Here is a 26,987-nt window from a genome sequence, read left to right as displayed (position 1 = left end):
TTATTGGCGCCATTCTCTCTGGAAGTGTGCACAGTATATTACAAAATGGTAAACAATGACAGTTAAACCAACCATCACACACAACAACATACAGTAGCCAGTACAGAACAATAAATGTGTGGTACCTAAGTAAAAAGTACAGAGGTGCACTGAGGCAATACGCAGATATATACATTTTAATGCAAATCACATAATTAACAATCTAATTTAAAGGTGCAAACTTGATAGTGAGTGCAGAATACCAGGTTAACAACATTCTTAATATATGACATTTACTCAAAATTCACTCCTAAAATCAACCCTACTATCTTTTCTATCAGAGAAAACTATTCAAACTCTCCAAGCTCCATCTCACAGTGTATTTAAACAGATAGGATTTTGCAAGTGGCAGTCAATATCAAAAAAGAAGGGGAATCAATATATCTAAAACTTGTTTCTAAAATGTGTAAGGAGCTTAAAATCTTAGTTTCTGTCATCAAAATTAAAGAAATGCCAAAAAGTAAACAGTTTCGTTTATAAAGAGAGAAATTCCCGTAAGGAGACTGCTGCTTTCCCATTACAGGAAGCTCAGAATGGCAAATAACATGAATCAAATCTATACTGACACAAAGCAACTTTATTAACTATGAGGCTGTGATCTGAACAAAATGACTCACTAATAGTCTTAAGGATCTGATAAAGCACAGGAAGGAAAGGAAAAAAGAGAGGGAAAGGGATGGGGTGGGACGGGTGGGATGGGGCGATGTTCTCCACCTTTATTCCTTTATCTCAGCTGCTCCCTCGCTGTACTGAAGTGACTGGTAGCCCAGCTGCTGCATATCAACTATCGACAAGCAAGGCTTTGAATGGCTCCTTGGCATTACAGAGCAAGCTGCTTCCGACTACTCAGGACTTGTGACGACGAGGCTCAGACACAGTCACAGGCTGACTTGCAACACTCTTTTAACGGGGGTCGGGACAGCATCTTCCAACAGTGACACAACCCAGCAGGCTGGGTAGAAAAGCTACTTGTGTGTGGTTCAAACTACTTTTCAGTGACAAAAACCAACGGCACTTAATCTATATAAACAGACTAAATATTTAGGCATACTCTTTCAGGTCGCTTATTCAGTGTGGTAACATACCAAATTCCTGTAGAGGGTAATTCCACGCTGAAGAGCAGGAAGAAAGAAGAATGAACATCTTGGCTGAGAGGCCAGAAAGAGGAAGGGAGCAGGAATATAAAGCACAGGGGTGGGTGCAGTCAACACACTCCAATATTCCAGCAGTTCCTGGTATTAATGATCATTTTCACATCACCAATTAATTTTATTAATACAGACCCAAACTGAAAATGCTAATAGTGTGTTTACAACTCAGCACGCAGTGATGCCCCCTATAACCACACATGCAGAATGAGGAAGTGCAGTTACTGTCCTTCAATCAGCCCACCCACCCCCAGTCAACAGACTACAAACCCCACAGAAACATCCAAGAGGCTCAGAGCTCACTCGAGAAAGAGCACATCTCTTACCAACATCACAAGCTATAGGTGCCCAGTGGGAACAGGAACAGCTCCACCAGGCTTATTGCAACCCAATGGTGCACTGCCACACGAGGAATCCCAGTCACAGACCTGACCCAGGTTCAGTCTCGTGGCATGTGGATCACAGAGCTCAGCCTGCGCTCCTGAGTGAGTGACTGTAGCAGTGGAGCCACTGGCATCCAGTTTTTTTAAGAGTTAAATTAAAAACACCACAAACATTTCCTATGTAAAGAAAAGAGTTCTCTCAGTGAGTGGGTTGGTGTTTTTGTACACAGGAAACAGTGCTCATAAACAGCTCTGCTCAGTGAAGGCTTACTTGCCATGCCAAGATGTTAGCTGGACAGTAAAAACATGCAATGCGAAGCTCCAGTGCATGTCTATCAGGTTTTATAGCTACGTTACATCAACAGAAACTGAAGACCTTCCAAAAAATCCATTGTCTAAATAAGTAAATCATTTCAAATAGAATAATACAGACAGGTGAGAGAAAACCTGAGAAACTGGAAGACACTGTATCCCTCAAGAAAAGTGCATGACATGCCAATGAAATTAAACAGCTACAGTACTTTGCAAAACTATTCAGACCCTTGCACAGTTCACACATTTTGTTGCTTTAACATTTGCAGTCATGACACTTTGAACTATTTTAGGTGCATTAATAGAACCTTAATGACACCCTACTCGTGGTTCACATTATTTCAAAATACATGTGTCCATAGGTCAATTAATAGACTAGCCACTCCACAAAGGATGTTTGTAGGAAACAGAAAAAAAAAATTCAGATCCGGCGTGGGGTTAGCAACAAAGTACCTGGAAAAACCTGACAAAGGGTTTTGCAGTCAGACAAGACATGACTAGAACTTTGTGGTGAAAATGCAAAGCATTACATCTAATGCAAACACAACAGAGTGCATCACTCAGTCAACATTATCCCTGCTTTTAAACATGGTGGTGGCAGCATGTTATAGCTCTGCTTCTCATCAGCAGCGACTGGGAAGCTGTTCAAGAACGATGGGAACATGGAGCAAAGTACTGGCAAATCTTAGAGGAAAACCTGCTTCAGACCTTAAACCGAGAGAAAAATTCACCTTTCAGCAGGACAATGATCCAAAGCACTGGAGTGGATTAAGACTAAGAAAGTTCTTCAGAGGTCGATAGTCCTGACCTAAATCAGTGAGAATTTGTGGAAAGACTTGATAACGTCTGTCCAAAAGCAACCCCCCAGAATGGGCAAAGACTGCACCAAGGCAGTGCAAAGATGTTAGAGACATACCTAAAAAGTGTTGGTGCTGTAATTCAATTATACTTCATCTTTTTTCTCTTCAGTCATTACTGACATTTATTGTAATTTATCTTACCGTTAGACATTTTCAATTATAGTTTAAAAAGTATATGCGTTATTTTGTCATTTCACAAAATGGGAAAGGTCTGAACAATTCTGGTAGGCACTATACCTTGTACAAGTAAAGTATGTAAAGTGAATGTAAAGTAATTATTTTGTTGCGTGATATATCAGTTTAATGTATCAGTTGTCTGAGACGGGAGCACAGGAATCAGTATTGATCTGTTTCCATTAACACAAGCAGCACAATATCCAGGTAAAAGTGAGTTTAACATCACATACCTAAGTGCATGTTAAATGGAAATCCTAAACCACTTAAGACATGACTTCATACAAAGTTCACAACCTAAAGTTTCAGGATGAAAACATACCGTTTAAACAATAGGTCTGTCATGTTGGGGGGATATGAAATTTTATTAAAAAGAGCACAAACTTGACTTGCCCGTGGTGTGTCAAAGTGTTGCTACAGTATGTTCCCTACTGTAAAGTGACTGTAATAACCAAACCTGTCAACAATAAAACCTGAAGGGTGGCTATTACAAAATATTGAAAAAAACAACTTCCACGTATTAATATTTTTTGTTTCTGATGGAAGGTACTAATACGGACTCCACTTACATTATGTGAAAACTATTATTTTTGAATCCTTAACAATGATAAACTGGGAGGCAAAAATTAACCACAAAATGCCCAGGTAATACAGAAAGGGAAAAGATGTGCACAGATACAGTATTATTAAACACACAATCTGCAAGGATTTCTCTATGGCTAACAATGAAGAATGGCTCAATATAGTGAAAGGTGTGGTGTGAATTAATGTATCACAGTGGATTGTAAAACATTTTATAAACACAGCCTGTAACTGCAGGAACAAAGAAGCTTTAGTACACTAGAGACATCGCTGAATAACTTATGTATGTGCATGACAATCTGCACATCATGGAATGTCTGATAGATCTTGGAAGTGAAAACGTGTAACTCATTCTCTCCTGTTGATCATGCAGAAGACAAAAGCAATGGAATTAATTTTATCATTTCAGTAAAGCCCACAAATACCACCATTACTTAATGTTTAAGACATGCCTTAGCATCAGTGTCTTGTCTTGGAGCTTTATATCATTTTTGTTTTAAGTAGCCTACAAGCTTAACCATAAAGAACCATGTACCGGTACAAGCAGCCTCAATTTACAGTAAGTGACCCTAGCCTCAGATACATCTGAGACCAACTCTCTTGACATAATTACAGGCTGATGTCAAGACCTCTGTCTGGTCCACAGGAAACTGCTCATAGTGATACTGCACACGGGGACTTCCCTTCTCAGCCTTTCCAAGTGTCGAAAGATGAAGGCACACCTACTGGCTCATTCTATTGTGTACAAATCAAACCTGGACTACACCCTGCGGGAAAAAGGGGTTTATCAATACGGTTAAGTCTTGCAACTTCCCTTTAAAGATTGCAGAGCCGGACGTGAAAAATATGTAATAGTGCCTCACACTTGTTCTTTTGATACTGGAAAGAAAAGACAGTTTACTTGCCTCACCAGTCTTAAGCAAAGCTTACTAACTGAATACAAGGCTGTGAAAAATGACCTCTGACACGTTATTCTCCTTCCTCCCATATGTATTTACATCTTTTATATTGTTTTACTTGGCTGACATATCGTTCTGCATTTATTGTTCCGTACTACCCGTTGTATGTTGTGCATGATGATCGGCTGTGACCGTCAGTATTATTTACTGATGTGATATGTACTGTGTACATTGTGTGAAAGTGTTGTCTATTGTAAATGTACACGTCCCAACAGAATGGCACAAATAAGAATGCCAATGTACATGAACATACCGTATGGCAAATAATAACTCCTCCCTCTCTAACAAGTCAGCAGCCGCCGAAAAAAATACTACTTATATTTAGTCATGTGTATTCAGCCTTCTTCACACCTCAAAACACTGCGTAGAAACTCTAAGAATAAAGAGAAAAAAATTACTACATTGAGCACTTGCAGATGTATCACCTTTAACGGCTTTTACTTCAAACTGAATGAAACCAAATGGTTTTAATGTTCTCCTCACCTAAATTGCCCTTTCGGAAGGTATAGTTGCAGATATGAAAACAGACCCAAGATGAAGAACCCTGGAAGCTCTTGCCGCCCATCCAATTAGGAGCCAGGTGGCTGCTTGGCTATGGAGTGGTTAGTATGAAACAAGAATCTGCAAGGAAGTTAAAAGTCTAGGGAAGAGTGAAAACAGCACTTCCTTGAGTGACTATCAAAGATGCCCGAGAAGGAGAGCCAGCACAGCACACAGGAGTTTTATGTTGTATAAAGAGAAAGGTTAAATGAACTTTCATTTCCTGAACTCAAATCACTTTCCCCACCAGGTCTGTTATTTTCAAAAGAACACAAGCTATTTTATGATCAAGAAAGAGGCATTAAGCACAAGCTGATCGCTTTTTGATTGTCTTAACATAATTTCGTTGCTTAATTTATGGTCATGCCACTTCAACAGAACCTAGTTCATCCCTAAGTGTTCTAAAAAACTTTGCTTCATTGCCACTCCCAAGGAAACACATGCCATATGTGTAGCTGAGCTCAAAGGACAACTGTGTACAGAACTCATCAGATACATGTATACACAGTAAGCTCCTTTCCTGAATTGCACAGTGGCTGCTGTGTAATCTACACTAAACATAATTGAAGTTGATCATTGTACTTTATAGTAGATTAGCAGGGTACGAAATAGCCAATTATGCAATACAGCTGCAGGCCTGACAGTGTAAGAACAGGTATAAGAAACAGCACTGAGAAAAAGCAGAAACAGCACCAGTGAAACCAAATGAAAGTGTTTTTTCCAGTGTCTAAAGACCACCTGTATTTGAACTAAAAAAAACAACACAGCAGCAGTTGTTATTATAAGATGTCCATCACATCTATACAAATCAACTGATTTCTGGGAAGAAAACTGTTTAAAAGAACATAAAGTATGAATCAAACTAAAGGAAATTCAATAGGCGACCATGAATATTTGGGGGGGAAAACAAGATCTCTGATAAACGACAACAAAACTGAAAAGTATATCAGTAAAGGTGATCACCATGAAGTGAATGGTTCACTCTTATGGCGGGTACTGTCATAAGCTTGGAGCCTGAGGCTGGCATTGTAATGAGCTAATGTAATGATACTGTATGAAGCAAGTAAAAACCACAAGTTAGCACAGCAGTGAGGAGCCTATTTGTATTATTTCCTGGCAGCTTTTGTGAGAGGATGAATAAATCCCGGCATAGAAACGTTTCAAACCTAAAAACAAACAGAAAAGAATATAAACAATGAGAAGACAAAGTAATAGCATCAGAGAGAAACATAAACCACTATAAAGGAAGCAACTCTTTATGACTGGCAAAAAGCCTCTGCCCAAATTCAGTCATACCTTTCAACTAAGAACCACAAACACTAAATTAGCTCATCTGCTAACACGGCAAGTTTGTTTTGATGCACTTTCTTGTCTTTGTGACTCACAATTTAATGTGGACATACCTGACTCCTAACCAGAACAAAAGGTTTATTAGACATTTTATTCAAAACTTTTTCTGTAGCACAATAAAATTTTATGATATATTTTTTAAGTGGGGAAAATTTTTTTTTTAATAACTTACTGAGAGACAATTAGGCAAAGCTGCTCCGAGAGTCTATATCCTCTCTGCAGAAGTTTAGTTCTCATTTGCTCAGAAGTGGAGTTAAAGAGAATGGTCACATGGGGTGGTACTTTTAGTTTTTAATAACCATTCACGTAAGAGAGGAGCAATGCCTGTTCATTTCCTGTCACACCTATTGTACTAGGAGTTCTTTTGGAAAAGTGAAAAAGGTCAGTATACAGGTTAAACAGGGGATTCTAAATAGACTGTGGTGAAAAATGTGTACGTTATCTCATCAAATATCATACAGATCTGCTACGGTGTCACTGATTGTCAGGAAACCCATCAGAAAGTGCCTAACTACCTAAAGGACTGCATAGAACAGGAAGAGAGATCAGTATGCATCTTGTTGCCGTTGACCACCGAAAAATTTACAGTACATTCTATTTTTTAATCCCTCCTTGATCCTCAATTGTTTGCAAATCTTTTCAAAGTATGAAGATCAAATTAATTCTACATTTTAGGGCATTTTTGGAATAAAATTTGTGTATTTTTATCTGTCCAGTGTTGCTCTTTCCATCTGAAGGTTTGTTAAAAAAAAATCTGCAAACACCTTTCTACTGGAAGAAACACAATTTAACAAGTTCAGGCCTAAGTATCTTAATTATCTGAAATTACAGATTTTTTACAGGATGGACATAATTTAATCAAATTCAAGAGGTATCCTTTCATTTGGATTTCTACAGCTAATTCCTTCCCAATCCTTTTATGCAAGGTGCTATAACAAAATCAAGAACAAGATGAAGCTTTTAAGTGCTTCTTTGACATAACCTATCCTAGGGCACCTAATCATTTTTCTAAACAAAAACTCCTCAGTCTGAATTTTCCTCCCAACAAAATGTTAAAACCGCCTGCAATTAAAACACTGGAAGCATGTGAAAGTTAAAAAAAACTGCCCCAAGCATCCTACAAAAATAACATTCCAAATGCAAAAAAACAAAACAAAATGAAAAAGGGCTAACTGAAACAGACAATTATTGTTTTATAACTAATACATTAGCCTTAAAAAGGTTTGGCAACACAGCTGGGTCTTCAGGGGAGTCCTGTTTCTGAACAATGATGACTGTGCAGATCTGAGATACCCGCTGGGAAAGTCAATCAGTTGCTGAAGGAAGATTCCCCCAGAGAATAGGGGAGGCAGGATCGAACACGGAGAAGCGCACAAAGCTGACAGAACATGGAGAGCAGCCAGGAACACTGGTGGACCGGGTCTGACTTACAGCTTGCTGCCAGGCCACACAGGACTGGATCAGCATGAACCCAGGATCTTCATTTAAGAAGCAAACACAAAAGCCACACAACAAGAAAAACGTACTGGTTGACTGACACAGGAACAGATTGAAAGGATACGGAGTTAATCCTCATAATACTTGCAAATGCTGGCTGTTTTTTTTATGGTGTTGCATTACAACTGTAGATTTAGAGTGTTTAAAAGCACAGCTGCAGCAGACAAACATGTTAAAACAACCGTAAGTGAATTCAAAAATTTAAAAAAGCTAAAATAACATCTCACAGTTATGAAATACAGCCACATTAAATGAGATATATCTCTCTTTAAATGGTCCCATTAGTATTGAAATTATTATCCAAACCATAGTCTTAAAACCCAAATGTTAAAATATTATTGGAAATGTATATATTTGTACATGTATGTGTACTGTTAAAAGCAAGATCAAATCTGAGTTTTCAAAAAGCAGCTAAACAGTCCTTTACCACGGCACTGCTTCTTCAGGACTGAACTGAAAATATTCGAACAAGTATTTAAACAGCACTTGCTCCCGTCATTTCTGCCAGCTGCTGAGGTGTGGCTGTTCCCAGCACATAGAAGGACACCCTATTTTATCGTTCATTTTACCTAATGATTAATCTAACTCCGCTTGAGGACAGAAACCAAGCCCTTCCCAGAGACGGTGCGTTTTCATGTCTGTGGAGACAGGATCTGCCAGAGGACACCTCTCGTCACCAGTCAAGACGTGCCGGGGGACAAAGAAGGGAGGGGGTGAGGGGAGGACTGGCCGTCACGACGGCGCCCGGTGTGTCTAATGGAGAAGCAGCTCATTCCCTTTGGCCCTTCCATGAGGACAGACTGCTTCATTCAAAAAGAATTCCCTTACCTTCCACTGGTCCCGGGGGAGAAGTTTCACCACCACCACATCCCCGTTCAGAGCTCGGTTGCGCGCCACTACGCCTTCGATAAATATGTCCCGAGTCCCGTCCTGCAGTTGTGGGAGAGGAAACATACAAGTCATGCATTTTACAAGGCTTTTAAAAATGAAGCCTTTCTGGCAAGGTCTGAATTAATTTCACAGCGCTCCGCATCATACTGTAGATCAACAAGTGGAGGCACACTGTAACTGACAGGGCGCTGTGCTAGAGGAGATGCCCAGGTCGAAAGGGGAGAAAAAAGGCAACAAGATCCAATTTTTAATTGCTTCTGTAGTCATGAGATGCTGTGCTAATTCAGTCTGGTTTCAAACTGAACCCCTCTACATTCTAGTTAGTTGGGATCCACATCGCTCAATGCAATTTACTGCCGTGTCCAATGACATCCAAGGATGATATTGAAAATGCCTGTAAAAGCTTAACAGCCCTTCCAGTGCTGATACACTGCTTAGAGATAAATGTGAAATTAAGTTTCACGACCTTTTCTAAACATTCAGCACTGTTGGCTCTCAAAGAACTGGCATTATCCGAACCCACTCTGCTAGCATAAAAGGAAATTTTATTAAATGCATGAGTTGTTCCCACCCAATAACTATTTCTAAAAAAACACATTTTTCTGAAGAACTCTTAAGAGATCTTCTTAAGAGATGCAAGGCTCCATAATTTTATATATTAGCGTTTACAAATTTTGAAATTCTAGCTTCATGGAAGTGGAAATGTATAAAAAATAACATTTGCTGAATAACAACATTAAACAAGAGTCTGGTAAAATATTTAAATGCTTTAGCGTCAGAAATGTCAAACTACAGGGTATATCATAACATGCCAATAATATGTGCTGTCAACTAGGCCATTTAATCCGCTCAAGTTGTCATACCCACGCAGGACAAACAGACCATCTAAAAGGCATTAGAGGATTCTTTCCTAACTGAAAAAAAACAATAACACCACATCAACCACAGTCTTCTAACAATAATAAAGAGATCAAATCTATAACATTACACTTTTATAAGCAATACAGTACCACCCATTAAAGCTCTATAAAGATCTTCAAAATGTAATAAAGCTCAGCAGTGAAAGCTAAAAGTACAAAACTGAAGCCTTTACCATCCCTCCACTTCATTTATTTCTGATACCTGGTAGCATGGTGGTTATAGCAACCAAAAGCTTTCATATATGCAAGAATCTGTTACTCTGCCACAAGGACCACTGAAGTGTGAAATAACCATCAAAGGGCTAGAGGAAAAAAAATAAAGGGGTTAGACCCTCATAAAGACATTTAACGGAATCCCAAAATTGTTTAAAACAAAATTAGGAGGGGGGAAAAGGGGGAAAGTGAGGGTTGTGCCCTGAAAGGGAAAGAAAACTAACTAACTAAGCGAAAGTAAGGTCTGATGACAAGAGGGCCTTTAGTGGCTCAAAGATCTTGGTGTCTTTTGCCTCATTTGAAAACAAAAATGGCTCCAGCTGTAATAAATGCCCACGCCTACAGCAAAGCTGGTTTTAAAATCAGCTGCAGCTTCCCAGGCTTGCAATCGTCTGCTAATGGATGACAAATCATGGCAATAATGTGAAAAGCCCTTCCCAGAGCAATGGCTGTCCCATGTCTTGTAAAGCTGGGGAAGGAAAGTTTATTACAGCCCGCACTCCCGGTCACTCAAAGGTTTCCCCTTCAGCCCTTGAAGCGTTTACTTCATTGGCAAACCCCAAAAAAAGGCATCCTTGAAATTCAATTTGTTTTTTTTTTTAATTGTGGTTATCAAACCCTGAGTGACAGACGGTACAAGTTATGGTGGAACACGTGTTAATTCTGACTCATGGAATATATGAAAATAATTTATCAAACCACATGAAGTCATCCAAGATTAATTCCACAGCCCATTAATGTGAAAGACACATTTCCGAAATGCACTGATTGACTCTTCCTGATGGTGATATTACATTTGAAAAAAAACATACAAGTTTGGGAAAGCTCATTTGGAAAACAAACGCTGTTCAAGTAATAATGATAAAACATGTTCTCAAATGCTGCACCAACGTCTTACATTTTCAACAGTTTTCAGCAGCAAATGCCTTAAAATGGACTTTTATACTTAGAGGTATAAGCCACAGTACATGTAAAAACAGTGTATTTACAAGAATAAAAGCAATAACAACTAAAGGAAATGTCATTTAAATTTTACATTCATACAGAATTATAAACTTTGTGCTTATACCTCTCAATACGTTTGTACCTTTAATTTCACAGTTAACAGTTTTAAACATGCAAACTTTCTTTAAAGGAATTTAAAATATATCCATCTTTTCAAAATATTGTTTATTAATAATACCTCTACTGAGTTAAACCAGGTATGTACATCCATGGATTACCAAGAAACTACCATTCGCAAAGTGAAATAAACTCTTCTTATCATTGAAAACTCCTACACTTTTCTGCAAATAATTGATTCTCAGGGTGTGAGCTGATATAGTACATTTGATATGAGCTATTTGTAAAATACATATTCTTCCATGTTGGGAAGTGTCTGTACAACCAAATCTCCAAATGAGCAGAAAATATATATATATACACTTTAAATATTTTGTACTTGATCACATCACACATGTGCATATAGACATGTATTTCTTTAAAAACAGGAGCAAGGAAAGGGAATGATTTCCTATTCACGCACAACTCTGCATCGCAACCTATTGAGATCTGTCCATAAATTATTAATTTCTACAACATCTTTTTCTCTGATAAGAGTACATACAGGCAAATATGGTGCTCTGATAAGTATGAGAGTAGAAAGGAAATGACTTTGACAAAAGTAAACAACGACCAGTTGAAAACCAGTGTTTTCAATTTGTATTTCAATACATGCCTTAATACCAGAACAATATTTTTTTAGCTAAGGATAACCCTTTTTCAATCTATTTCCTTAGAATTAGAATTTAACAAAATGCAGAATCAAAAGTTCATAGCAATGGTCCTACCACAATTTTCCAACAGGCTATCGACTATTTCAACAACAGGCATTTATACCATTTTTTATTCTTCTCTGTTTCTATTTAATTATCAATTAAGTCAACATCTTGCCAATTAAATATATGAAGCTGTTTCTGTAACATTCTAGATGTCTTCAACTTGTATAACAGTGAAATGTTCCACATGAGAGGCAAATTAAAAACCAATAACATAACATCTTACAGAGTTAGTTGCTACCATCAACTGGCATCATGCTTCAGTTTTGAAAGTCACCAAGACTCTCCTCGTCAAGCCCACCCAAATGGGGTTATTATTTTTTACTTAGTGAGAAGAAACTTTTACATTAAATATACTCTTAAGTTCTCTGAGAAAAAATAATACTTCACTGCAGTTTACAAAAATGCTATACATGCTGGTATATTTAACTTTTCGTGTTCAATTAGGTCAAGAAAGGCACAGACCCTTTCCATGCCTTTCCAACTCTGGTAAAGAGCTATGGAAAGTCCTGACAGTAACAAACCACATGTTAAAATTTTTAATACACAAAAATCAGCAATTCAATGGGGTATTTTTAAAACTGCTCTGCTTAACCTATGCATTTTCTGTGGAGAAACGGGACAGGGAGAAAGTAGGACACAATGTCTTGACATTATAAAATTATCCTTAGTTTTTAAACTATGATGCATTAAATACATTTTAAAGTTAAGGCATAGCTGTGTTAAGGTATATGTGGTAATGTATTATGTGCCAGAACAAAACACAAACACCAAATGTCTAACACTTTAAAAATGCAAGTATAGATACATTTCTGAAGCTTATAGTTTATAAAGGGCACATAAGAAGGTTACAGATGACAAAATATAAATAAGCTATCACAACTCAATTATCCATTAATAAAGCATGTATATTCAGCAATGTCAGATTGTTCTCAAACACAATGGAACCCTGTTCATTCTGGGTTTTGTTCCTAATCACAGGCTTAAAGATTTGAGTTTGGATTCTGGAGCAGATGTGTGAATTTACTTGCAGCTCGTAAAGGTTGAACGGAATTTGCAGTTGGTATCAAACCTGTACAAATTTCAGAGTTTCCCCAACTGCTCTCTGTCCATTCTTTCGGCAATAAAGAAAAAAGTCCTCCGTGGGAGTTCAAGCCTGCCTGTCTGTGTTCATTATAAATTGATCACCTAATCACCTATTAAGAGCTATTTAGTCGGAAATAGGGATAAGCAAGCTGAGAAGTACACAGATCAATTTAAGCCATCAATTAGCCCTGGAGATTTAGAACTCAGCTTGAACGACAACCAGCAGAGAGAGTGGTCCCCTAGTACCAGGAACCACTGCCTTAGACAACATAGCACACAATTAATTAAGCTGTTAATTAATTTGGAACATACAGTACATAAGAACAATATGGTATCATTTCCTTGCCCCAAAAATATGCACCACTGAATGACATCCATAACTGCTAGAAACAAATCAGTGACTAACAAAACTGAACCAACTAATCTTGTTCTATACTTCATTAATTGGCACTGTGCCTTTTACATTCAATCCATTTTAGCACTTAATTACGTTGACAGGGCAAAACTACTTCCAATACTCAATAGCTAATAACTGATCAAGAAACAAGAAAACAGGGGAGTGCATGCAGAATACCACTAAGTTCACCACTACTTGTTCACCAAAATTGCCCTAAAAATCATTCAGTTTCTACATGTTTTCCACATCTTCCCTCTCTGTTCAATCAAATGTTAATGTTAATTTTATTCAACAATAAAATCGTTTCTTTAAAAAGTTACAATAATGTAGAGCAAAGCAACAATAGATTCAGAATATATCACCAACCAGGAAGGAATGAAAGTTTAAAAGATTCACCAACCACTCACACAGTACTCACTTCAACTGACTATACACTTCTCAGGCTAAAAAAAAAAAGTTGTAATATTTTTTGAAGTGGCTGAAAACTTATTAGAAAAGACATAAAGCTGTCAACGTTTTTGCTTAGATTGTTATCTGGCATGACAACCTCCTCACATGGATAATATGTCATTGATGAATAGGACTGAATGCCAGATGCTTTAACAAATGGAATTGAAATGCATTATGCAAAACTAATTTCATTAACCTCCACTATCCGTGGCAATTAGCCTTGAGAGGATCTTAAGACCGGCAAAGTCTTCTTTACTGGAAAAGTTGGTTCACATGGCAACTAGAAGTCCACACAGGCAGACGCAACAACGAAAAAATGAAAATATGAGAAAATGCAGGTGACACAAACTATTTCTTTAACCTGCTTTAAGGAAAGCTCAGACTTCTTTAAAGCACTTAATGTTTCCTATGAAAATATCAGTTACAGGAAGAACAATGTGAAAACTAGCTTGTCACTGAAGAAATCTGATGGAAACTTGTTCCTCATTATTGCCATGGCCAATTTAACTACTTTTCCATGGGAAGCCTCTGGTTCACTGCATGAAGCTGTGGACCCAGCCAAGAGATCCAGGGTTTGAACAGAGTCCCAAGTCAGCCACTATTAAACTGGTGATCCCAGCACAGTGGTTAACCTCCTGATGCTTCAATCCTTCCTACTGTAAAATGGGGTTAAGGCAGCAGGCCCTCAGCAGAAATTGTCTCAGTTTCCCCGAATAATATCTTAATTTTTAGATATTCTTTTTTTATGGACAGGAAAAATACCTCCTGCAAAATTACTTTAACACAAGTGTTGTACGCGCAGCACTGCATTTCTTCAGCGCTAGAACTGAGCACCTGCTGATGGCAGATGGGTTTCTAGGGCTGGGTTACAAGGGCTGCGGTTTTGCCCTTATGAGTTTTGTTAGTACTTAATTACATGATTCTAATAAAAGACCATTTCATAAAAAAAGATCACATGGGATGTCCCTCAGTTTTGAAGAATACCAAGAATATTTTTTGCTGTGCAGTGAAGTGAAACAGCATGTGTATTCAGGAAGGTGGACAGCAGTTCACACAACCTCTTCTTGGGTTCACCCTGTAAATGGCCGGTGAACTCAGAAAAGGAAGGACTATCGACCAATCCTTAGCCTTTGAAAATGCCAAACATGGAAGCAGGATCACTGCTTTACCAGTCTTCTTCAAATTACATGGCTAAATGGAAAGCAATATTTAAGTTCAGTATACTAATGATTACACATTCCAAACAAACAAAAGTTACCAGCTTAACCAACTGTGGGTCAGTTACAGTTACAATGCATAGACTTCACGTGCTCCTGTTTGAAAAACCAAAACATTCTCCACTTGTACAAGCTCAAAAACTGTGGTAGCTGTGGAACTGCCCCAGCTAAAGAAGATGTCAATGTAACAATTTCTCAACAAAGTTCAACTGAAAATTTTGAACTTGGTTGAAACCAGATCCTGTACTGAAATAGTCTGAAAACAGACCAGTACAACATAAGCCATGTTGAAAAACTGCTTCACAGAAAGGGAAGGTCACACAAAGGCCAAGAAATTACGAAGAATTAAATTAACCCCACAAGTAAAGAATTTCTTCAACTGACAATATTTCTGACAGTTGAAACTCAATATAAAACTTTTTTCTTGCCAGCAGAAAAAAACGCAATTCATTAAAACCTCTACAGTCCAAGGTTTTCTCAAAAGCAAAAAACCTTAAAATGAAGTTCAACTGGGAACTGGCGCCTTAACCCTCCGATAAATTTAATGGATTATGTGTGGATATGTGGTCCAGGCTCTGAACTCCGGAAATGAGGGTCGTGGGTTAAAATACCTCACTCAATATGCTCTAGTAAACACCTTGCTAGATAAATGGTTACTATTAAGGTCATCACAGCAAAACAAGCATTAGAGCTGAACTTGAACTTTTCTATTTAAATTACACAAATATTTTTCCTAGATGGGAATGGTTTTCAAAAGTACCTTTGCGCATCCACAAGTTTCCGTAGTGATGCACAAAGTTATAGATAAAACAATGTTTGTTGGTCAAATTCAAAGAGTTTTATTGGCACAGTCAGTAATTTTCAGCATTGCCAAAGCACCAGGTTCTTGAAATTTTCCTATACTAGGGTGCAGCTTCTGACAAGGTTGCTTCACTTGGCCAAAAAGATGAGAACCTGGACAGTGTGAGATCCAGACGGTATTGAGGCAGGGTCACGGTCCAAAACCTGACACTCCTCAATGTACTGCAGCTTTCACTGTGCCTGGATGCTTACTGCTATATTGCAGAACACCAGTGATGAGCACCCCATGATGCCTTGAGCACTTTGCTGGCATAGATGTCAGGAGTTTGTTAACACTTGTGTGTCCGTTTTACTAAAGTGTGCACCCCAAACATCCAACTAGTACCGGAACGTTGTCATCTTCCTTTTCCCAACACTTGGTCGAGAGCATTTTTGGTGTGCATTACAATGTGTGTTTCCTTTGCCCCGATGCCCATTAACAATCAGATTTGTAATCATGCATAAGGATTTTGTTTGTGTTAAGAATTTGAGACAAAAATGCATTGCTCTCTGCTTTGCATCACCGCAGAAGGCTCTGGTATATTTGCAGATGCATCCAAATTCATCATTTTTGCAACCATCTAGCACACTCTTTGCAGGATTGCTTGCTGCTCTGTAATACAGCAACAAATGCCTCAGATTTGCTGCTTTAATGTCACATATAATAAAACTTTATCACGTCTTTGCACTACTACAGACACAAATTCAACTTATTCTCATATACATGTACCTTCTATGGCTATCCTTCGTACATCGATTCATGCATATATTTTCTAACAGCTTCATCCAATGAAGGGTCAGTAAACTAAAATACAGCTTCCAGTTTAAACTTGCAATCCAAAGATAGCGGTTTTCTTTTATTGGAATTTCCCAACCATAACAAAAAGGATTCCACAGCAAGAGGGATGTTGACAAAAACAATCACAACACACTGCACAAGCCAGATGCATCCCAAGAGACAAAAGTAACACCCAATTAAAAGGCCTGTAAGATGGAAAGATAAGATTGTGGTTGTATGAGAACAGCTAAAGAAAAAAAAAGGATCAATTCAGTAGATCTAATGCAGGGTAAAAAGTCACCCCAAAAATTATCTTATGCACTTGGCTGATTAACCTAGAGGTATATATGGAGAGATAGCTATAGCCATATATTTGAAGGAAATCATCAGTGATGAGATGACTTTGAAACTATGGCAACACTGCCACCTGTGTGGGAGCAAAGGGGTCAACATCACTCACAGCAGCATATTTAGTCAGCATTTAGAGAACTAGACTAAGAGATCAGGTTACCTCACTTGAAATCTATTACAGGTGAAACTATAAATGAGTGCTAATGGTATCAAATGTAGTCCTTATGATCACAAATACCCATTACTAAATTATCATGACATATTTTGTCTAATAACATTTAAGACATCTACAGAAACAGTCAGTTAAGATGGGGGAAAGGTTTCTAACATTTTCCCTAGAAGGACTAGTCTTGAGCTTAAGTTTCATTTTCAGTCCTCTATGTTCTGATCTTGCAATGGTATGTCCTTGATCTACACTAAAAAAATAAAGCCGCATCAAATTCTGACTTAGCCATAAATGTCTGACCTGGTAATCTTTTTCATAATGGAGAATGACAGCAAAGAGCACTTTTTGAAAACCAATACTTGGTTAATATGTTTAACCAAGATGTCCAGTTTTCCACTTGAGTGTTACGTCTGGGAACTGTCCACTGCTGAAATCAATATATGGATGCATAACTAACATGGTCATATCTAGTAGCATTAAGATGACTCAATCTTCTATTTTTTTAGGCATTTTTATGTTATAATCACATCTTCACATTCTGAATACTAAGAATACTATTCTGCTTCTGAATATTGTCAATAATGGTGGTGAGATAGTCCACTAGAATTCTGTATGACATTAAACAGCATAAGTCGGATTTGAAGCTTAACCCATCTGACCTGGTTTATTAACAGCAAACCTAGTCTAAATTGTATAGATGAACAGCCTCAGGGAGAAGGTTAATGCTATGCATGTGGCTGACTGATCCCTAATTTACGTGTTGTACTCTAGTTGCTGTTTGTTGCCTTCTGCTAGAATTGGCACCAAGCTGTTGCCATTGTGCACACCAGTATTTGCTGCTGTGTGTAGACATAGGTGTGCAGCTTATTGATGATTTCAATAACCACTACAGATGGGAATTTATCTTTATCCACATTATTAATTAGTATGTTCAAGTCTGAGTAGAGAAATAAATCCATCAGCTGTGAAGCATTTCCTCATCACTGCCAGCTTCCATTCAAAACAACTGTAACTTCCATCATGAGGAACTGTCTCTTAGGTTATCAGAATTCATTTGATTTGAGGTTGGCAGCAAGCTAAGCATTACTGCTCTCTCAGCACCAATGGAATGTTGCAGTTTAACATATGTAGAAATTAATACTGGTGAAGGACAGGTAAAGTAAAGGATAGGTAATACTGCATAGAAAGTACAGATTCCAAATCTTCAGAAGACGTGTTATACTGTATTTCTACTATTTGAATGTATTGACTATGATGGAGGGCCACAATGACTCCTTATGGGGGTTTTGGGCACCTCAGGAGCAGACAATTACTAAAACAGAACTTTCCTTTGTTAGAGATTAACCTGGTTACACAACTCAGTGATGACCCTTGTTTGATAGCTTCCCTGTTTGGTGGGTGGCACATCGAAAAGAAGGCAGGTATGGACAGCATGCCGTGTGAGCGAGGGTCAGCAGAACAGGAGCAAACAGTGACGAATTTCTCCTAAACATGCAGATGAACGCTCACAAGTTAAAAGAGCCTACTCTAATTACCAACTCAATGGTTGTGTTGGCTTGTTATTCTTTCTTCAACAAACACACGCCATCTTAGCAGTAAAACATCTGTATGTTTCACATGCCATACATTAATTATTGTAAATTCTTGACTGCACAGGCCAGACCAGAACTTTAACAGACTGAACCCAAACTTACCTCGGTTTGACGTCATAAGCCCTTTGCTAAACTTGAGGCAGATGTTATAAACAGTGCTCTGTTTTTTTAAGAACTTAACAAGAGAGCCCGTTTTGAATTAAACATTACCTGGCCAGTGTGTTACTTGTCAAACTTTTCATTTGGTTAGTAACAGTTCTGGCCGGCAAGCTGCTGTTTCAGGACAGTATCCCAATTAGCGTGTGTTACAGTGTTACGCATTACTGTAATATATTTTCTTTCAGTAAAATGGAAACACAAAATGTCTTAAGGCTGTTCTCTACTTTCTTGCAAACCCACGTTTTCTATTAAAGGAGTCAGCTATACCATGAGGTATTCCCTTTGAGACCTTCTGCAATTACCCTATGTTAGCAACTTCATCGGTCGGTGACAACTTAGAACATAGTACTTGCAAAAAAAGTGTGGTTTAAAAAAGCCCAGAAACTTACAGCAACTTAAAGAGATATGAGGCAGATATACCTTAGATGTTTTGTGGTATCTACTGTATGTCCTCAAAACACCTGTCACCCAATAAATGCCACTAGACTGGTATGTTTTTTTAACAGATGAAAAAACATTTAATTAATAAATGTATGTTTGAAACATCCTAAACATGTTATGTTCCATCTACTTAAGTTACTTCATTTTCAAAAGCTTAAAACATCACCCTATCAATTTTTAACTGGTGTTACAGAGAGAAAGTGGCAACTGGCCAAAAAAAACAAATCCGCACCCTGCTCCACCATCGCATGCTGATCTCCATGGACAAAAAAAGCATACAATTGTACCTGAGGACAGCTGTCATGGCTTGAGGTTTTGAGGGCATATGCATCATCTGTTTGAGTTTATACAGCATCCACGACGAAAAATAAAACTAGAAAACCACAGTTCAAAAATGTAAATAACCTGATTATCCTAATATGCTTCTTTACTGGTCTGGAATCATTCAATCACATGAAATATGACAACAGGATATTACAACCCACCTTCACTTAAAGACAGCTAAATAATCTAAAGAACCAGTTTTAATATGTATATTTGGAATTTAAATAAGAGAGGTACTCTTCCCTGCAAAATAGCTCAGTTTTAGCTCAGTTACTTTATGATCATAATTTCTCTTCAGAACCAAAATATTTTACTTGCTAGAATGAAGAGTCACTAACTTATTCATTGGAAGGTATAAAGAGAATGAATGAAACACTTACAGGAGAAGGGATGAAGGCCTCATGGTACTTCTTAGGGTTAATTCTCAATGGGCCCTAAAAAAGAAAAATGATAGTTTCTTATAAATTACTATATTGTCGCCAAAGTTAAACACGAAGCATTACTTTTCTATGTCCATCATAGTCAATCTACCTACAGTCTGGGTTCCAAATACAATTCAAAGTTCCTACCTTATGGCTATAAATCTATGCAAGTTCTTCCTAATTCAATTTAATCTTTATTATTTCCTGGGAGAAATGTGTTTTGTGGTAGAGTCCAACACCACAATATCATAAAAACAAACATCACCGACAAGGAATGCTTGTCAGCACAACAGTGTTTATGGAGATAAGAGAGTTACTGTACATAGTTTGGGAATGAGATAGAGAGGATGAAAGATTTTCTAAATCTATTACAGTTACATCTAGAGAGACAGAGAGCTCTCCCACATAAGTAAATTACACGCAATGTTGTGCTAAAAAGCTTTTTGCTGATGATATTTTATGTTGAATTCCAATCATCTGGCAACAAAGCTTCTAATAATATATGGGATTGGAAGAAAGGTGCTAAAGTTGTTCTACCAGTATTTCGCTCTCCAGTCTAGTCTGTTTAAAACAAAACTAGATTTAATCCTACCTTGTGAACAAAACAGCATGTAATGCCATGATTAATAATTTGGGATAACACAAAGAACACTTTGCAGATACAGAGCACAAAGAGCTTTATTTGTGCTCATTGTTACATGGCCTCTCTCAAAGACACTGAAATGTAATATTCTTTTTCCAAAACAAAAATCACACCAGTTGTCTACACAAAAGATTTAGCAAAAGCATTGTGACTTATCCTCACACTTTCAATCGCTAAACTGCACCAAAAGCAACAACAAAGAAGAGAGAACATCCTGAGCAAGCATTTCTTGACGAAAAATCTGGGTAGAAAAAATAAAACTGTAGTTGTTGCATTTTTACTAAATCCATAAAAGACTTCCAAACCTGAATCAGCTCTCCCCTCTTCAGCCCAGCAGAAACATCCTGGATATCCATGTATGCTTCAAATACTTGCTTCTTCTTGCCTCTACCTGCTTTGTTCTTATTTTTCCCTTTATCTGGAGCCATACATGCACTGGAGATTCTGCCTGAAAACACAAAATCAGATCAGACTTATTGTTTGCATGCGCTTACTTTCTAAAAGTAAAATAATTCATTAACCGTGACCAATTTTAAGAAAATTTAAAAATTATAAACAGCTTTTGAACTGTTTCGAACAGAGTGGGACAGGAAGCAAAGTGTTACATTTTCATCACTTTTGTTTTTAGAGAATTTGGTAAGCAGAAAACGAAAAAAGTTGTATAGGAAAAACCCTGACTACAGCTCAGCCCACGTGCTGACAGCAGCAAAGAAACTTCCTCTTGGAAATCTTTTCCAGGCATTTCAAAATCACAAGGAATCTCAAGAGAGGCAAGACACCCATGATATCAAACTTTTAAAGGTTCTAAAATTCAAAGATGACACGGCACGTCTGGAAAAGACTGCACCTGCTCAATGAAACAATTCAACTCAACAACAATAAGAAGCCTGAATATCACTTTGCCAATTCCAGATTGAGAATGATGAGGTCTCCAAGCGTTTCAGTTGTCCGTGTCCCTAGTGAAACCCCAATGAACATGAGGTTTTAAAAGAAACCTTATTGCATAGATAACTTCTAAAAGAGCTAAGAATGCTTGATCAGAAGACACAAAACAAAATGGAAAACATGTTGGACATCTTTCTCCTTCCAACATGGGAAATCTAGGGGCGTCTTTCACAGGCCCTCTACCCCCAAATCCTGTAAGAAAATATAAAGTAGAGGAAAAGGACAGTGAAATAAAATCTATTACATTTAGCTTGTTTTTAAGGTCACTATTTTTATCAATGTATGAAGACCTGCTGGTTTCAAACTAACAATTCAAAATCGTTGAGGCTAGTCTTTGCCTTACCTGGGGACTGGCCTGTAATTGGCCTATCAAGGCGACCCTGTGACATCTTCCCAACTGGTGCTCCGTCGCTATCTGTACCTCCAGTTCCCTCCCAGCTGCCCACAGTGTTGCCCTTACCGACATTTTTCTTCTTCAGCTTCTTTCTTGCATCTTTCTCCTGTTCAACTAGAGGGCCACTGGTTTTGTGGGGCGAAACCCCTTGTCTTGAGGGAAACATGACATCTTTACTCCCAGAAGCACCTGCGGGACCTGTCAGAGAGGGCCCTTTAGCTGAGGCAATGCTGTGATGGTGCTTCTTCGGCTGCTGTTTCGGGGCATCCTGTCTCACAGGCCCCTCCCCGCCGGACTCCACAGCACCTTCGTCTTGGCTGGTGCCGGGGTCCCTCTTTTTGACACGGCTCTGCCGCGCGTTCGCCTCGTGCACCCCGAAAGACTCCACGGGCTCCCTGCGCCCCTGCAGCTTTTCTGTGCAAAAGGACGGGCCGCTCTCGGCCTCCACCCCAGCGCTGGGGGAAGAAGAGTGTCTGTTTGCATTCGGGGAGCCTCTAGGAGCATCGTCCCTTTTGACCGACGCAACATCATCCTTCTCCAGCATGGAGTCGTTTGCCCGGAGCTCCACATTCTCCTCGACGTGCAGCTGCTGGTGCTGAGCAAACTGGTTGAGGTAGGCACGGAACTTGCTGCTGTGATGCTGGCTGAGCAGCCGGGCATAGGCATCTTTCTGGGGGGCACCAGTGTGATTCTGCCCACGCCTCACCTCCCGGAACTGGGTAGGGCCCTTCACCTGCCTCCGATGCTCCATAGTATGTCTGCTTGAACCTGTTAACACAGTAGAGTATAATGAGGGTTTCTGTAACACAGCTGGATTGCCTGTAAATTAATGTAATCAGGGGGGGTATTTGCAGCTCTTATTCAATATTTAAAATCCATGCAATAAGATGGTCAAAGCTGTATCAAAAAAAGACAACCACAATTACAATTGCAACAAATTGTGTTATCTCTTCCCGGCACTGAAGCATTTCCTTATGATTGGGTCCTTGCTCTGAACAACAAGCAAGGCTAAAACGTTTTTAAATATATTTAATTTTATTGTCAGAGTAACAGGGGAAAAAAAGAGATTACATGTATTAGTGATGCACTATTAAACCCGTGTCTTTAACCCACAGCGGAATGACGATTTGCAGCATTAGAACCAAAGATTTGATGGTCATTTAGTGACTTTAAGAACGTCACTTCTCGAATTTAAAGATTCCACAACTTGAAGCCTCTTTCAAATCCTGCAGAAATAATGCACAACAACCTCGCGTTATAATTTCACGAATCTTACACTCTGTTAATACGCGTATCTTTAACAATGTAACTATTATCTTTCAAACAAATTTCGATTACATTTCGAATAAGACGGCTTACTAACTCGACTTTGAAATGGAAAGGGTGCTTCCCAAACATCTGCTACTAACATAAGCGACGCTTATATTAAAACTCCGTGGGTAACACTGGTCTTAAGCACCTAAACATACTACATGTCATAACACGTCACTACGTTTGTTAACAAACAGAGTCTATAGACACTGTTAACAACATAATTTGATATGCGCTAGAATATACTATTACTAGGACAGCATTATGTAAGAAGAAATATTAAAATGAACCTTGAATTCTGCTGTTGCATGAAATTTGTATGTGCCCCTTTACTAATCGGGCAAAAACAACCAGCATAGCTAACATGCAGTTGCTCATAAACCTGTGCTTTACATCCTATACATTGTTACTTTTAAACTTATTTTAAGGTGTACCATAGATGTTAGTGGAAGCCGGTTATTCCGTAGACTACATAGAGCAAAACAGTGCTACTGATATAACAAACATTAGCACTGCTGTATTTTCTTAAAAGAAGTCCAATGTATGAGACTCAAAAAAGCTAACCAAGATGTGCGTTCAGAGTTAATTTTAATCCCATTTCATAGTTACCTGATTTGATGTGCTCAAAACTATACTTCGGGGTGCTTTGTCTCTACTTCAAGTTGAAGGGTTTTGTTCCGGGGCATAGTTCGTTTGGGTTTTAGCTGCAATGGTTTCTGGGAGCAGAGTACTCGTGAATTCGAATAAAAATGAAAAGATGTTTCTTTGCGACATCTGTAAGAACCGTCTCTTTGTTCATCAAAAGCTTAAGTTAATTCCTAATTGCGAGACCGAACTTGCCTTTATATCGGCAACAGCAAAAACCAGGGTGTAACAACGTACAACAGGCTTTTGTGCTAGATACCATATAATCATGGAGCTACAGACACCGGACTGAAATTAAATTGGTTTAGTGCTTAATAACAATTAATTAGGATCTCTGCTCTGTGTATATAATATAAAATGTACTCTTTCTCTCTCCTGGCATTGATAATAATATATTCCATTGCCCCCTTAAAGGAAAACTGTCTTAAAGGAAAACCGCTGTCTTTATGAATGAGGAACCTCTCAAGATGTTTTTCTTTAGCGTCCAACGTGTACTTCCACCTTCTAAAAAGACAAAAGGGCTTAATAGAAAAGACAATCTAGCATTACGTTTCCATCGTATTTAGATTAACATGTTTCATATTTGTATCTCCCTTTGTGACCAAAACATGGTCGTCAACAAACGGAGGACATCGAGGCTCCGCGAACTTTCTTTTAATGCCTCCTTATTCAAAATAATAAGAAAATATATTCCTTCTTTAAAACACATTCTTTAGCATTCAAGTCTTTCACTCTCTCGGTGGTTAAATATACAGAGTTTAATAAATAACTACAAATTAATTTTATTGATGAATTTGAGATTCATCCTTAAATGTAAATGGTTAAATTTACCCCTGTTAGACCACCAAATGTTTTATGCTATTATTTGCCATAGGGAGAAAATAGATGCAATTACTGTGCTGGAATTTTTTTTTTTTAATTCTGCTCAGTGTGAGAATTCAGTTCTTTAAAATGGACAGGTATTGTCTATTACCTGCACTTCTGTTTAATTCTGGCTGTGAAGAATGTTTTCTTTGTTCTGGCATAGCTAGTACTCACAAAAAGCTTTATGCTCTAAATGTAATCTTCCAGAAAGTTCAAAGACACACTGAGTAGGTGTGTAAGTGTGGGTGGAACAGAGTATATATGGGGTGCTTACACTAATTCAATCCCTTTATATAAAAAAAATAAAAATCTTCTCTATCAATCACTGTTGTACATTTTTCTTTAAGAACTAATCAATAGCTTGCTTGTGATTAATCCTGCTGCAATTTGTTAGTCTGAAAAATATGCAGCAGGTTCCTTGAATTAAATTTGTATAGCCCACGGAATCATAATTTTATCACCCTTTGCACAAAATTCTGTGCGTCATAATCCGTCTTTTGTTGATGGCTTTAAAATGAGTACTGTCAGATTTGCAAAATAAAATATTGCTATGTATTTTCATTTGCCAATATTAAATCATGTTACCTTACATTTAGTGGTTGCTGTGTACTTCATTCATTACTGAATTATTGTCATTTATGTGATACACAGGACTGATAGGAACAGGCATTTTATGCTTTGTGGGAGACACTTCCAGACACATCATTTAGCATAGAAGTATATTAGTTTTGTTAAGAAGTCTTAACACTACATAGGACCATTTAAAAAATATAGGGAGAAATCCAATATAAGAAGTATATATATTGCCTTGCTTTCTCCTATTTCTTTCAGCAACACACAACATAGATAAATCACATCTTTTAGCAAAACAAACTTTTGGGATGACCTAGTAAGCAGCAAATAAAAAACTGCTTCAGCTTTTTAAACATTTGGTTATAAGTACAGTATTTTTACCATCAATTGAACTGTATGTCTTAATGAAGTTTCATTTATTTTTATGCAGGACAAACTTTGTTTTAAAAAGTAAGCTTGCACAGCAAGGCTATGCAATAGCTTTTCACCACTGAAGCTTGGGATTGTAATAAAATGATGACTGATACGTTAAAATCCATGCAAAATGAGTTGCATTGGCAGTAGAGTGTTCTTAGGAAGGGGAAACAATTATTAACCCTTTGAATTCAATTTCTGAATGTACATTCCTAGCCGCTGTTGTGTTAGATGAAATTAACTCACAATGTCATCCTGTGGTTGTGAGCTATTACATCACTTCATAAAAGTAGCACTTTTTCAGACATTACAGCAAACATTTTTATGGGTTTAAACTAGTGCGATTTTACTGAAAGAATAATGGCTCTGCATTGGAAGATTTGGATTCTTAATTTTAGATTGGCGTCTCACTGTTTCCTTTTATATTACTGTGCATGCCTTTTCACTTAGATATTTTACAGGTGCATCGGGCCAATCTCTTCAAAACAGCAAATGAAAAGTCACGTATATAACCAATGGAGAGGGTATTGTTTTGACTACAATCATTATTTTGTCAATAATGCTCATTTGTACTGCACGTGATTAGAATTTATTTCCCCCACCTCGTCACAGTCCTGAAGCAAAACATATCTCAGGGGATCAGTTTAATGTGCCTCTAACTCTAACCAGATTGAATATCCATCATTTACATTAAATGGAATACAAAATCAGAAATATAAGTGGTCATTCTAAACCTATAAAATTATTGGATACTCCAGTCAAAGTGCTTTACAGGTAATGGGGACTCCCCTCCACCACAGATGTGCAGCCACACCTGGATGATGCGACAGCAGCCATAGTGCGCCAGTAGACTCACCACACACCAGCTCTCGGTGGGAAGGAGAACAGAGTGATGAAGCCAATTCATAGATGGGGAATTTCAGGAGGCCATGATTGGTAAGTACCACTGGGACATTTGGCCAGGACGCTCGGGTTACACCCCTACTCTTTTCGAGAAATGCCCTGGGATTTTTAATGACCACAGAGAGTCAGGACCTCAGTTTTATGTCTCATCCGAAGGACGGCACATTTTTACAGCATAGTGTCCCCATCACTATACTGGGGCATTAGGACCCACAGAGACTGCTGGGTGAGCACCCCCTGCTGGCTCCACTAAAACCTCTTCCAGCAGGAACCTTAGTTTTTCCCAGGAGGTCTCCCATCCAGGTACTGACCAGGCTTACACCTGCTGAGTGTCAGTGGGTTACCAGTTGTGAGTTGCAGGGTGATATGGCTGCTGCTGATATGGTG

At 38.2% G+C, this 26,987-nt stretch overlaps 1 protein-coding gene across 1 annotated transcript in view; it reads right to left on the bottom strand.

Annotated features, from left to right (window-relative positions):
• dis3l2 (DIS3 like 3'-5' exoribonuclease 2) overlaps window positions 1-23,876 on the bottom strand; it is a 126,935-nt gene extending 103,059 nt beyond the window's left edge. The window contains exons 1-5 of the mRNA XM_088912905.1: window positions 23,811-23,876; window positions 21,840-22,658; window positions 20,857-20,999; window positions 19,867-19,920; window positions 8,673-8,774 (exon numbers count right to left, since the gene is read on the bottom strand). Coding sequence (XP_088769031.1) covers window positions 8,673-8,774; window positions 19,867-19,920; window positions 20,857-20,999; window positions 21,840-22,641 — 1,101 coding nt within the window. The 5' untranslated portion in view covers window positions 22,642-22,658; window positions 23,811-23,876. The remainder of the gene's footprint in view (window positions 1-8,672; window positions 8,775-19,866; window positions 19,921-20,856; window positions 21,000-21,839; window positions 22,659-23,810) is intronic.
• Window positions 23,877-26,987: the final 3,111 nt, after the last annotated feature.

The sequence above is a fragment of the Atractosteus spatula genome, chromosome 4, assembly GCF_055471065.1.
Source record: "Atractosteus spatula isolate fAtrSpa1 chromosome 4, fAtrSpa1.hap1, whole genome shotgun sequence".
Lineage (NCBI taxonomy): Eukaryota > Metazoa > Chordata > Actinopteri > Semionotiformes > Lepisosteidae > Atractosteus > Atractosteus spatula.
The sequence above is the reverse complement of the archived record's forward strand: the minus strand, read 5'-3'. Positions and strand labels throughout refer to the sequence as shown.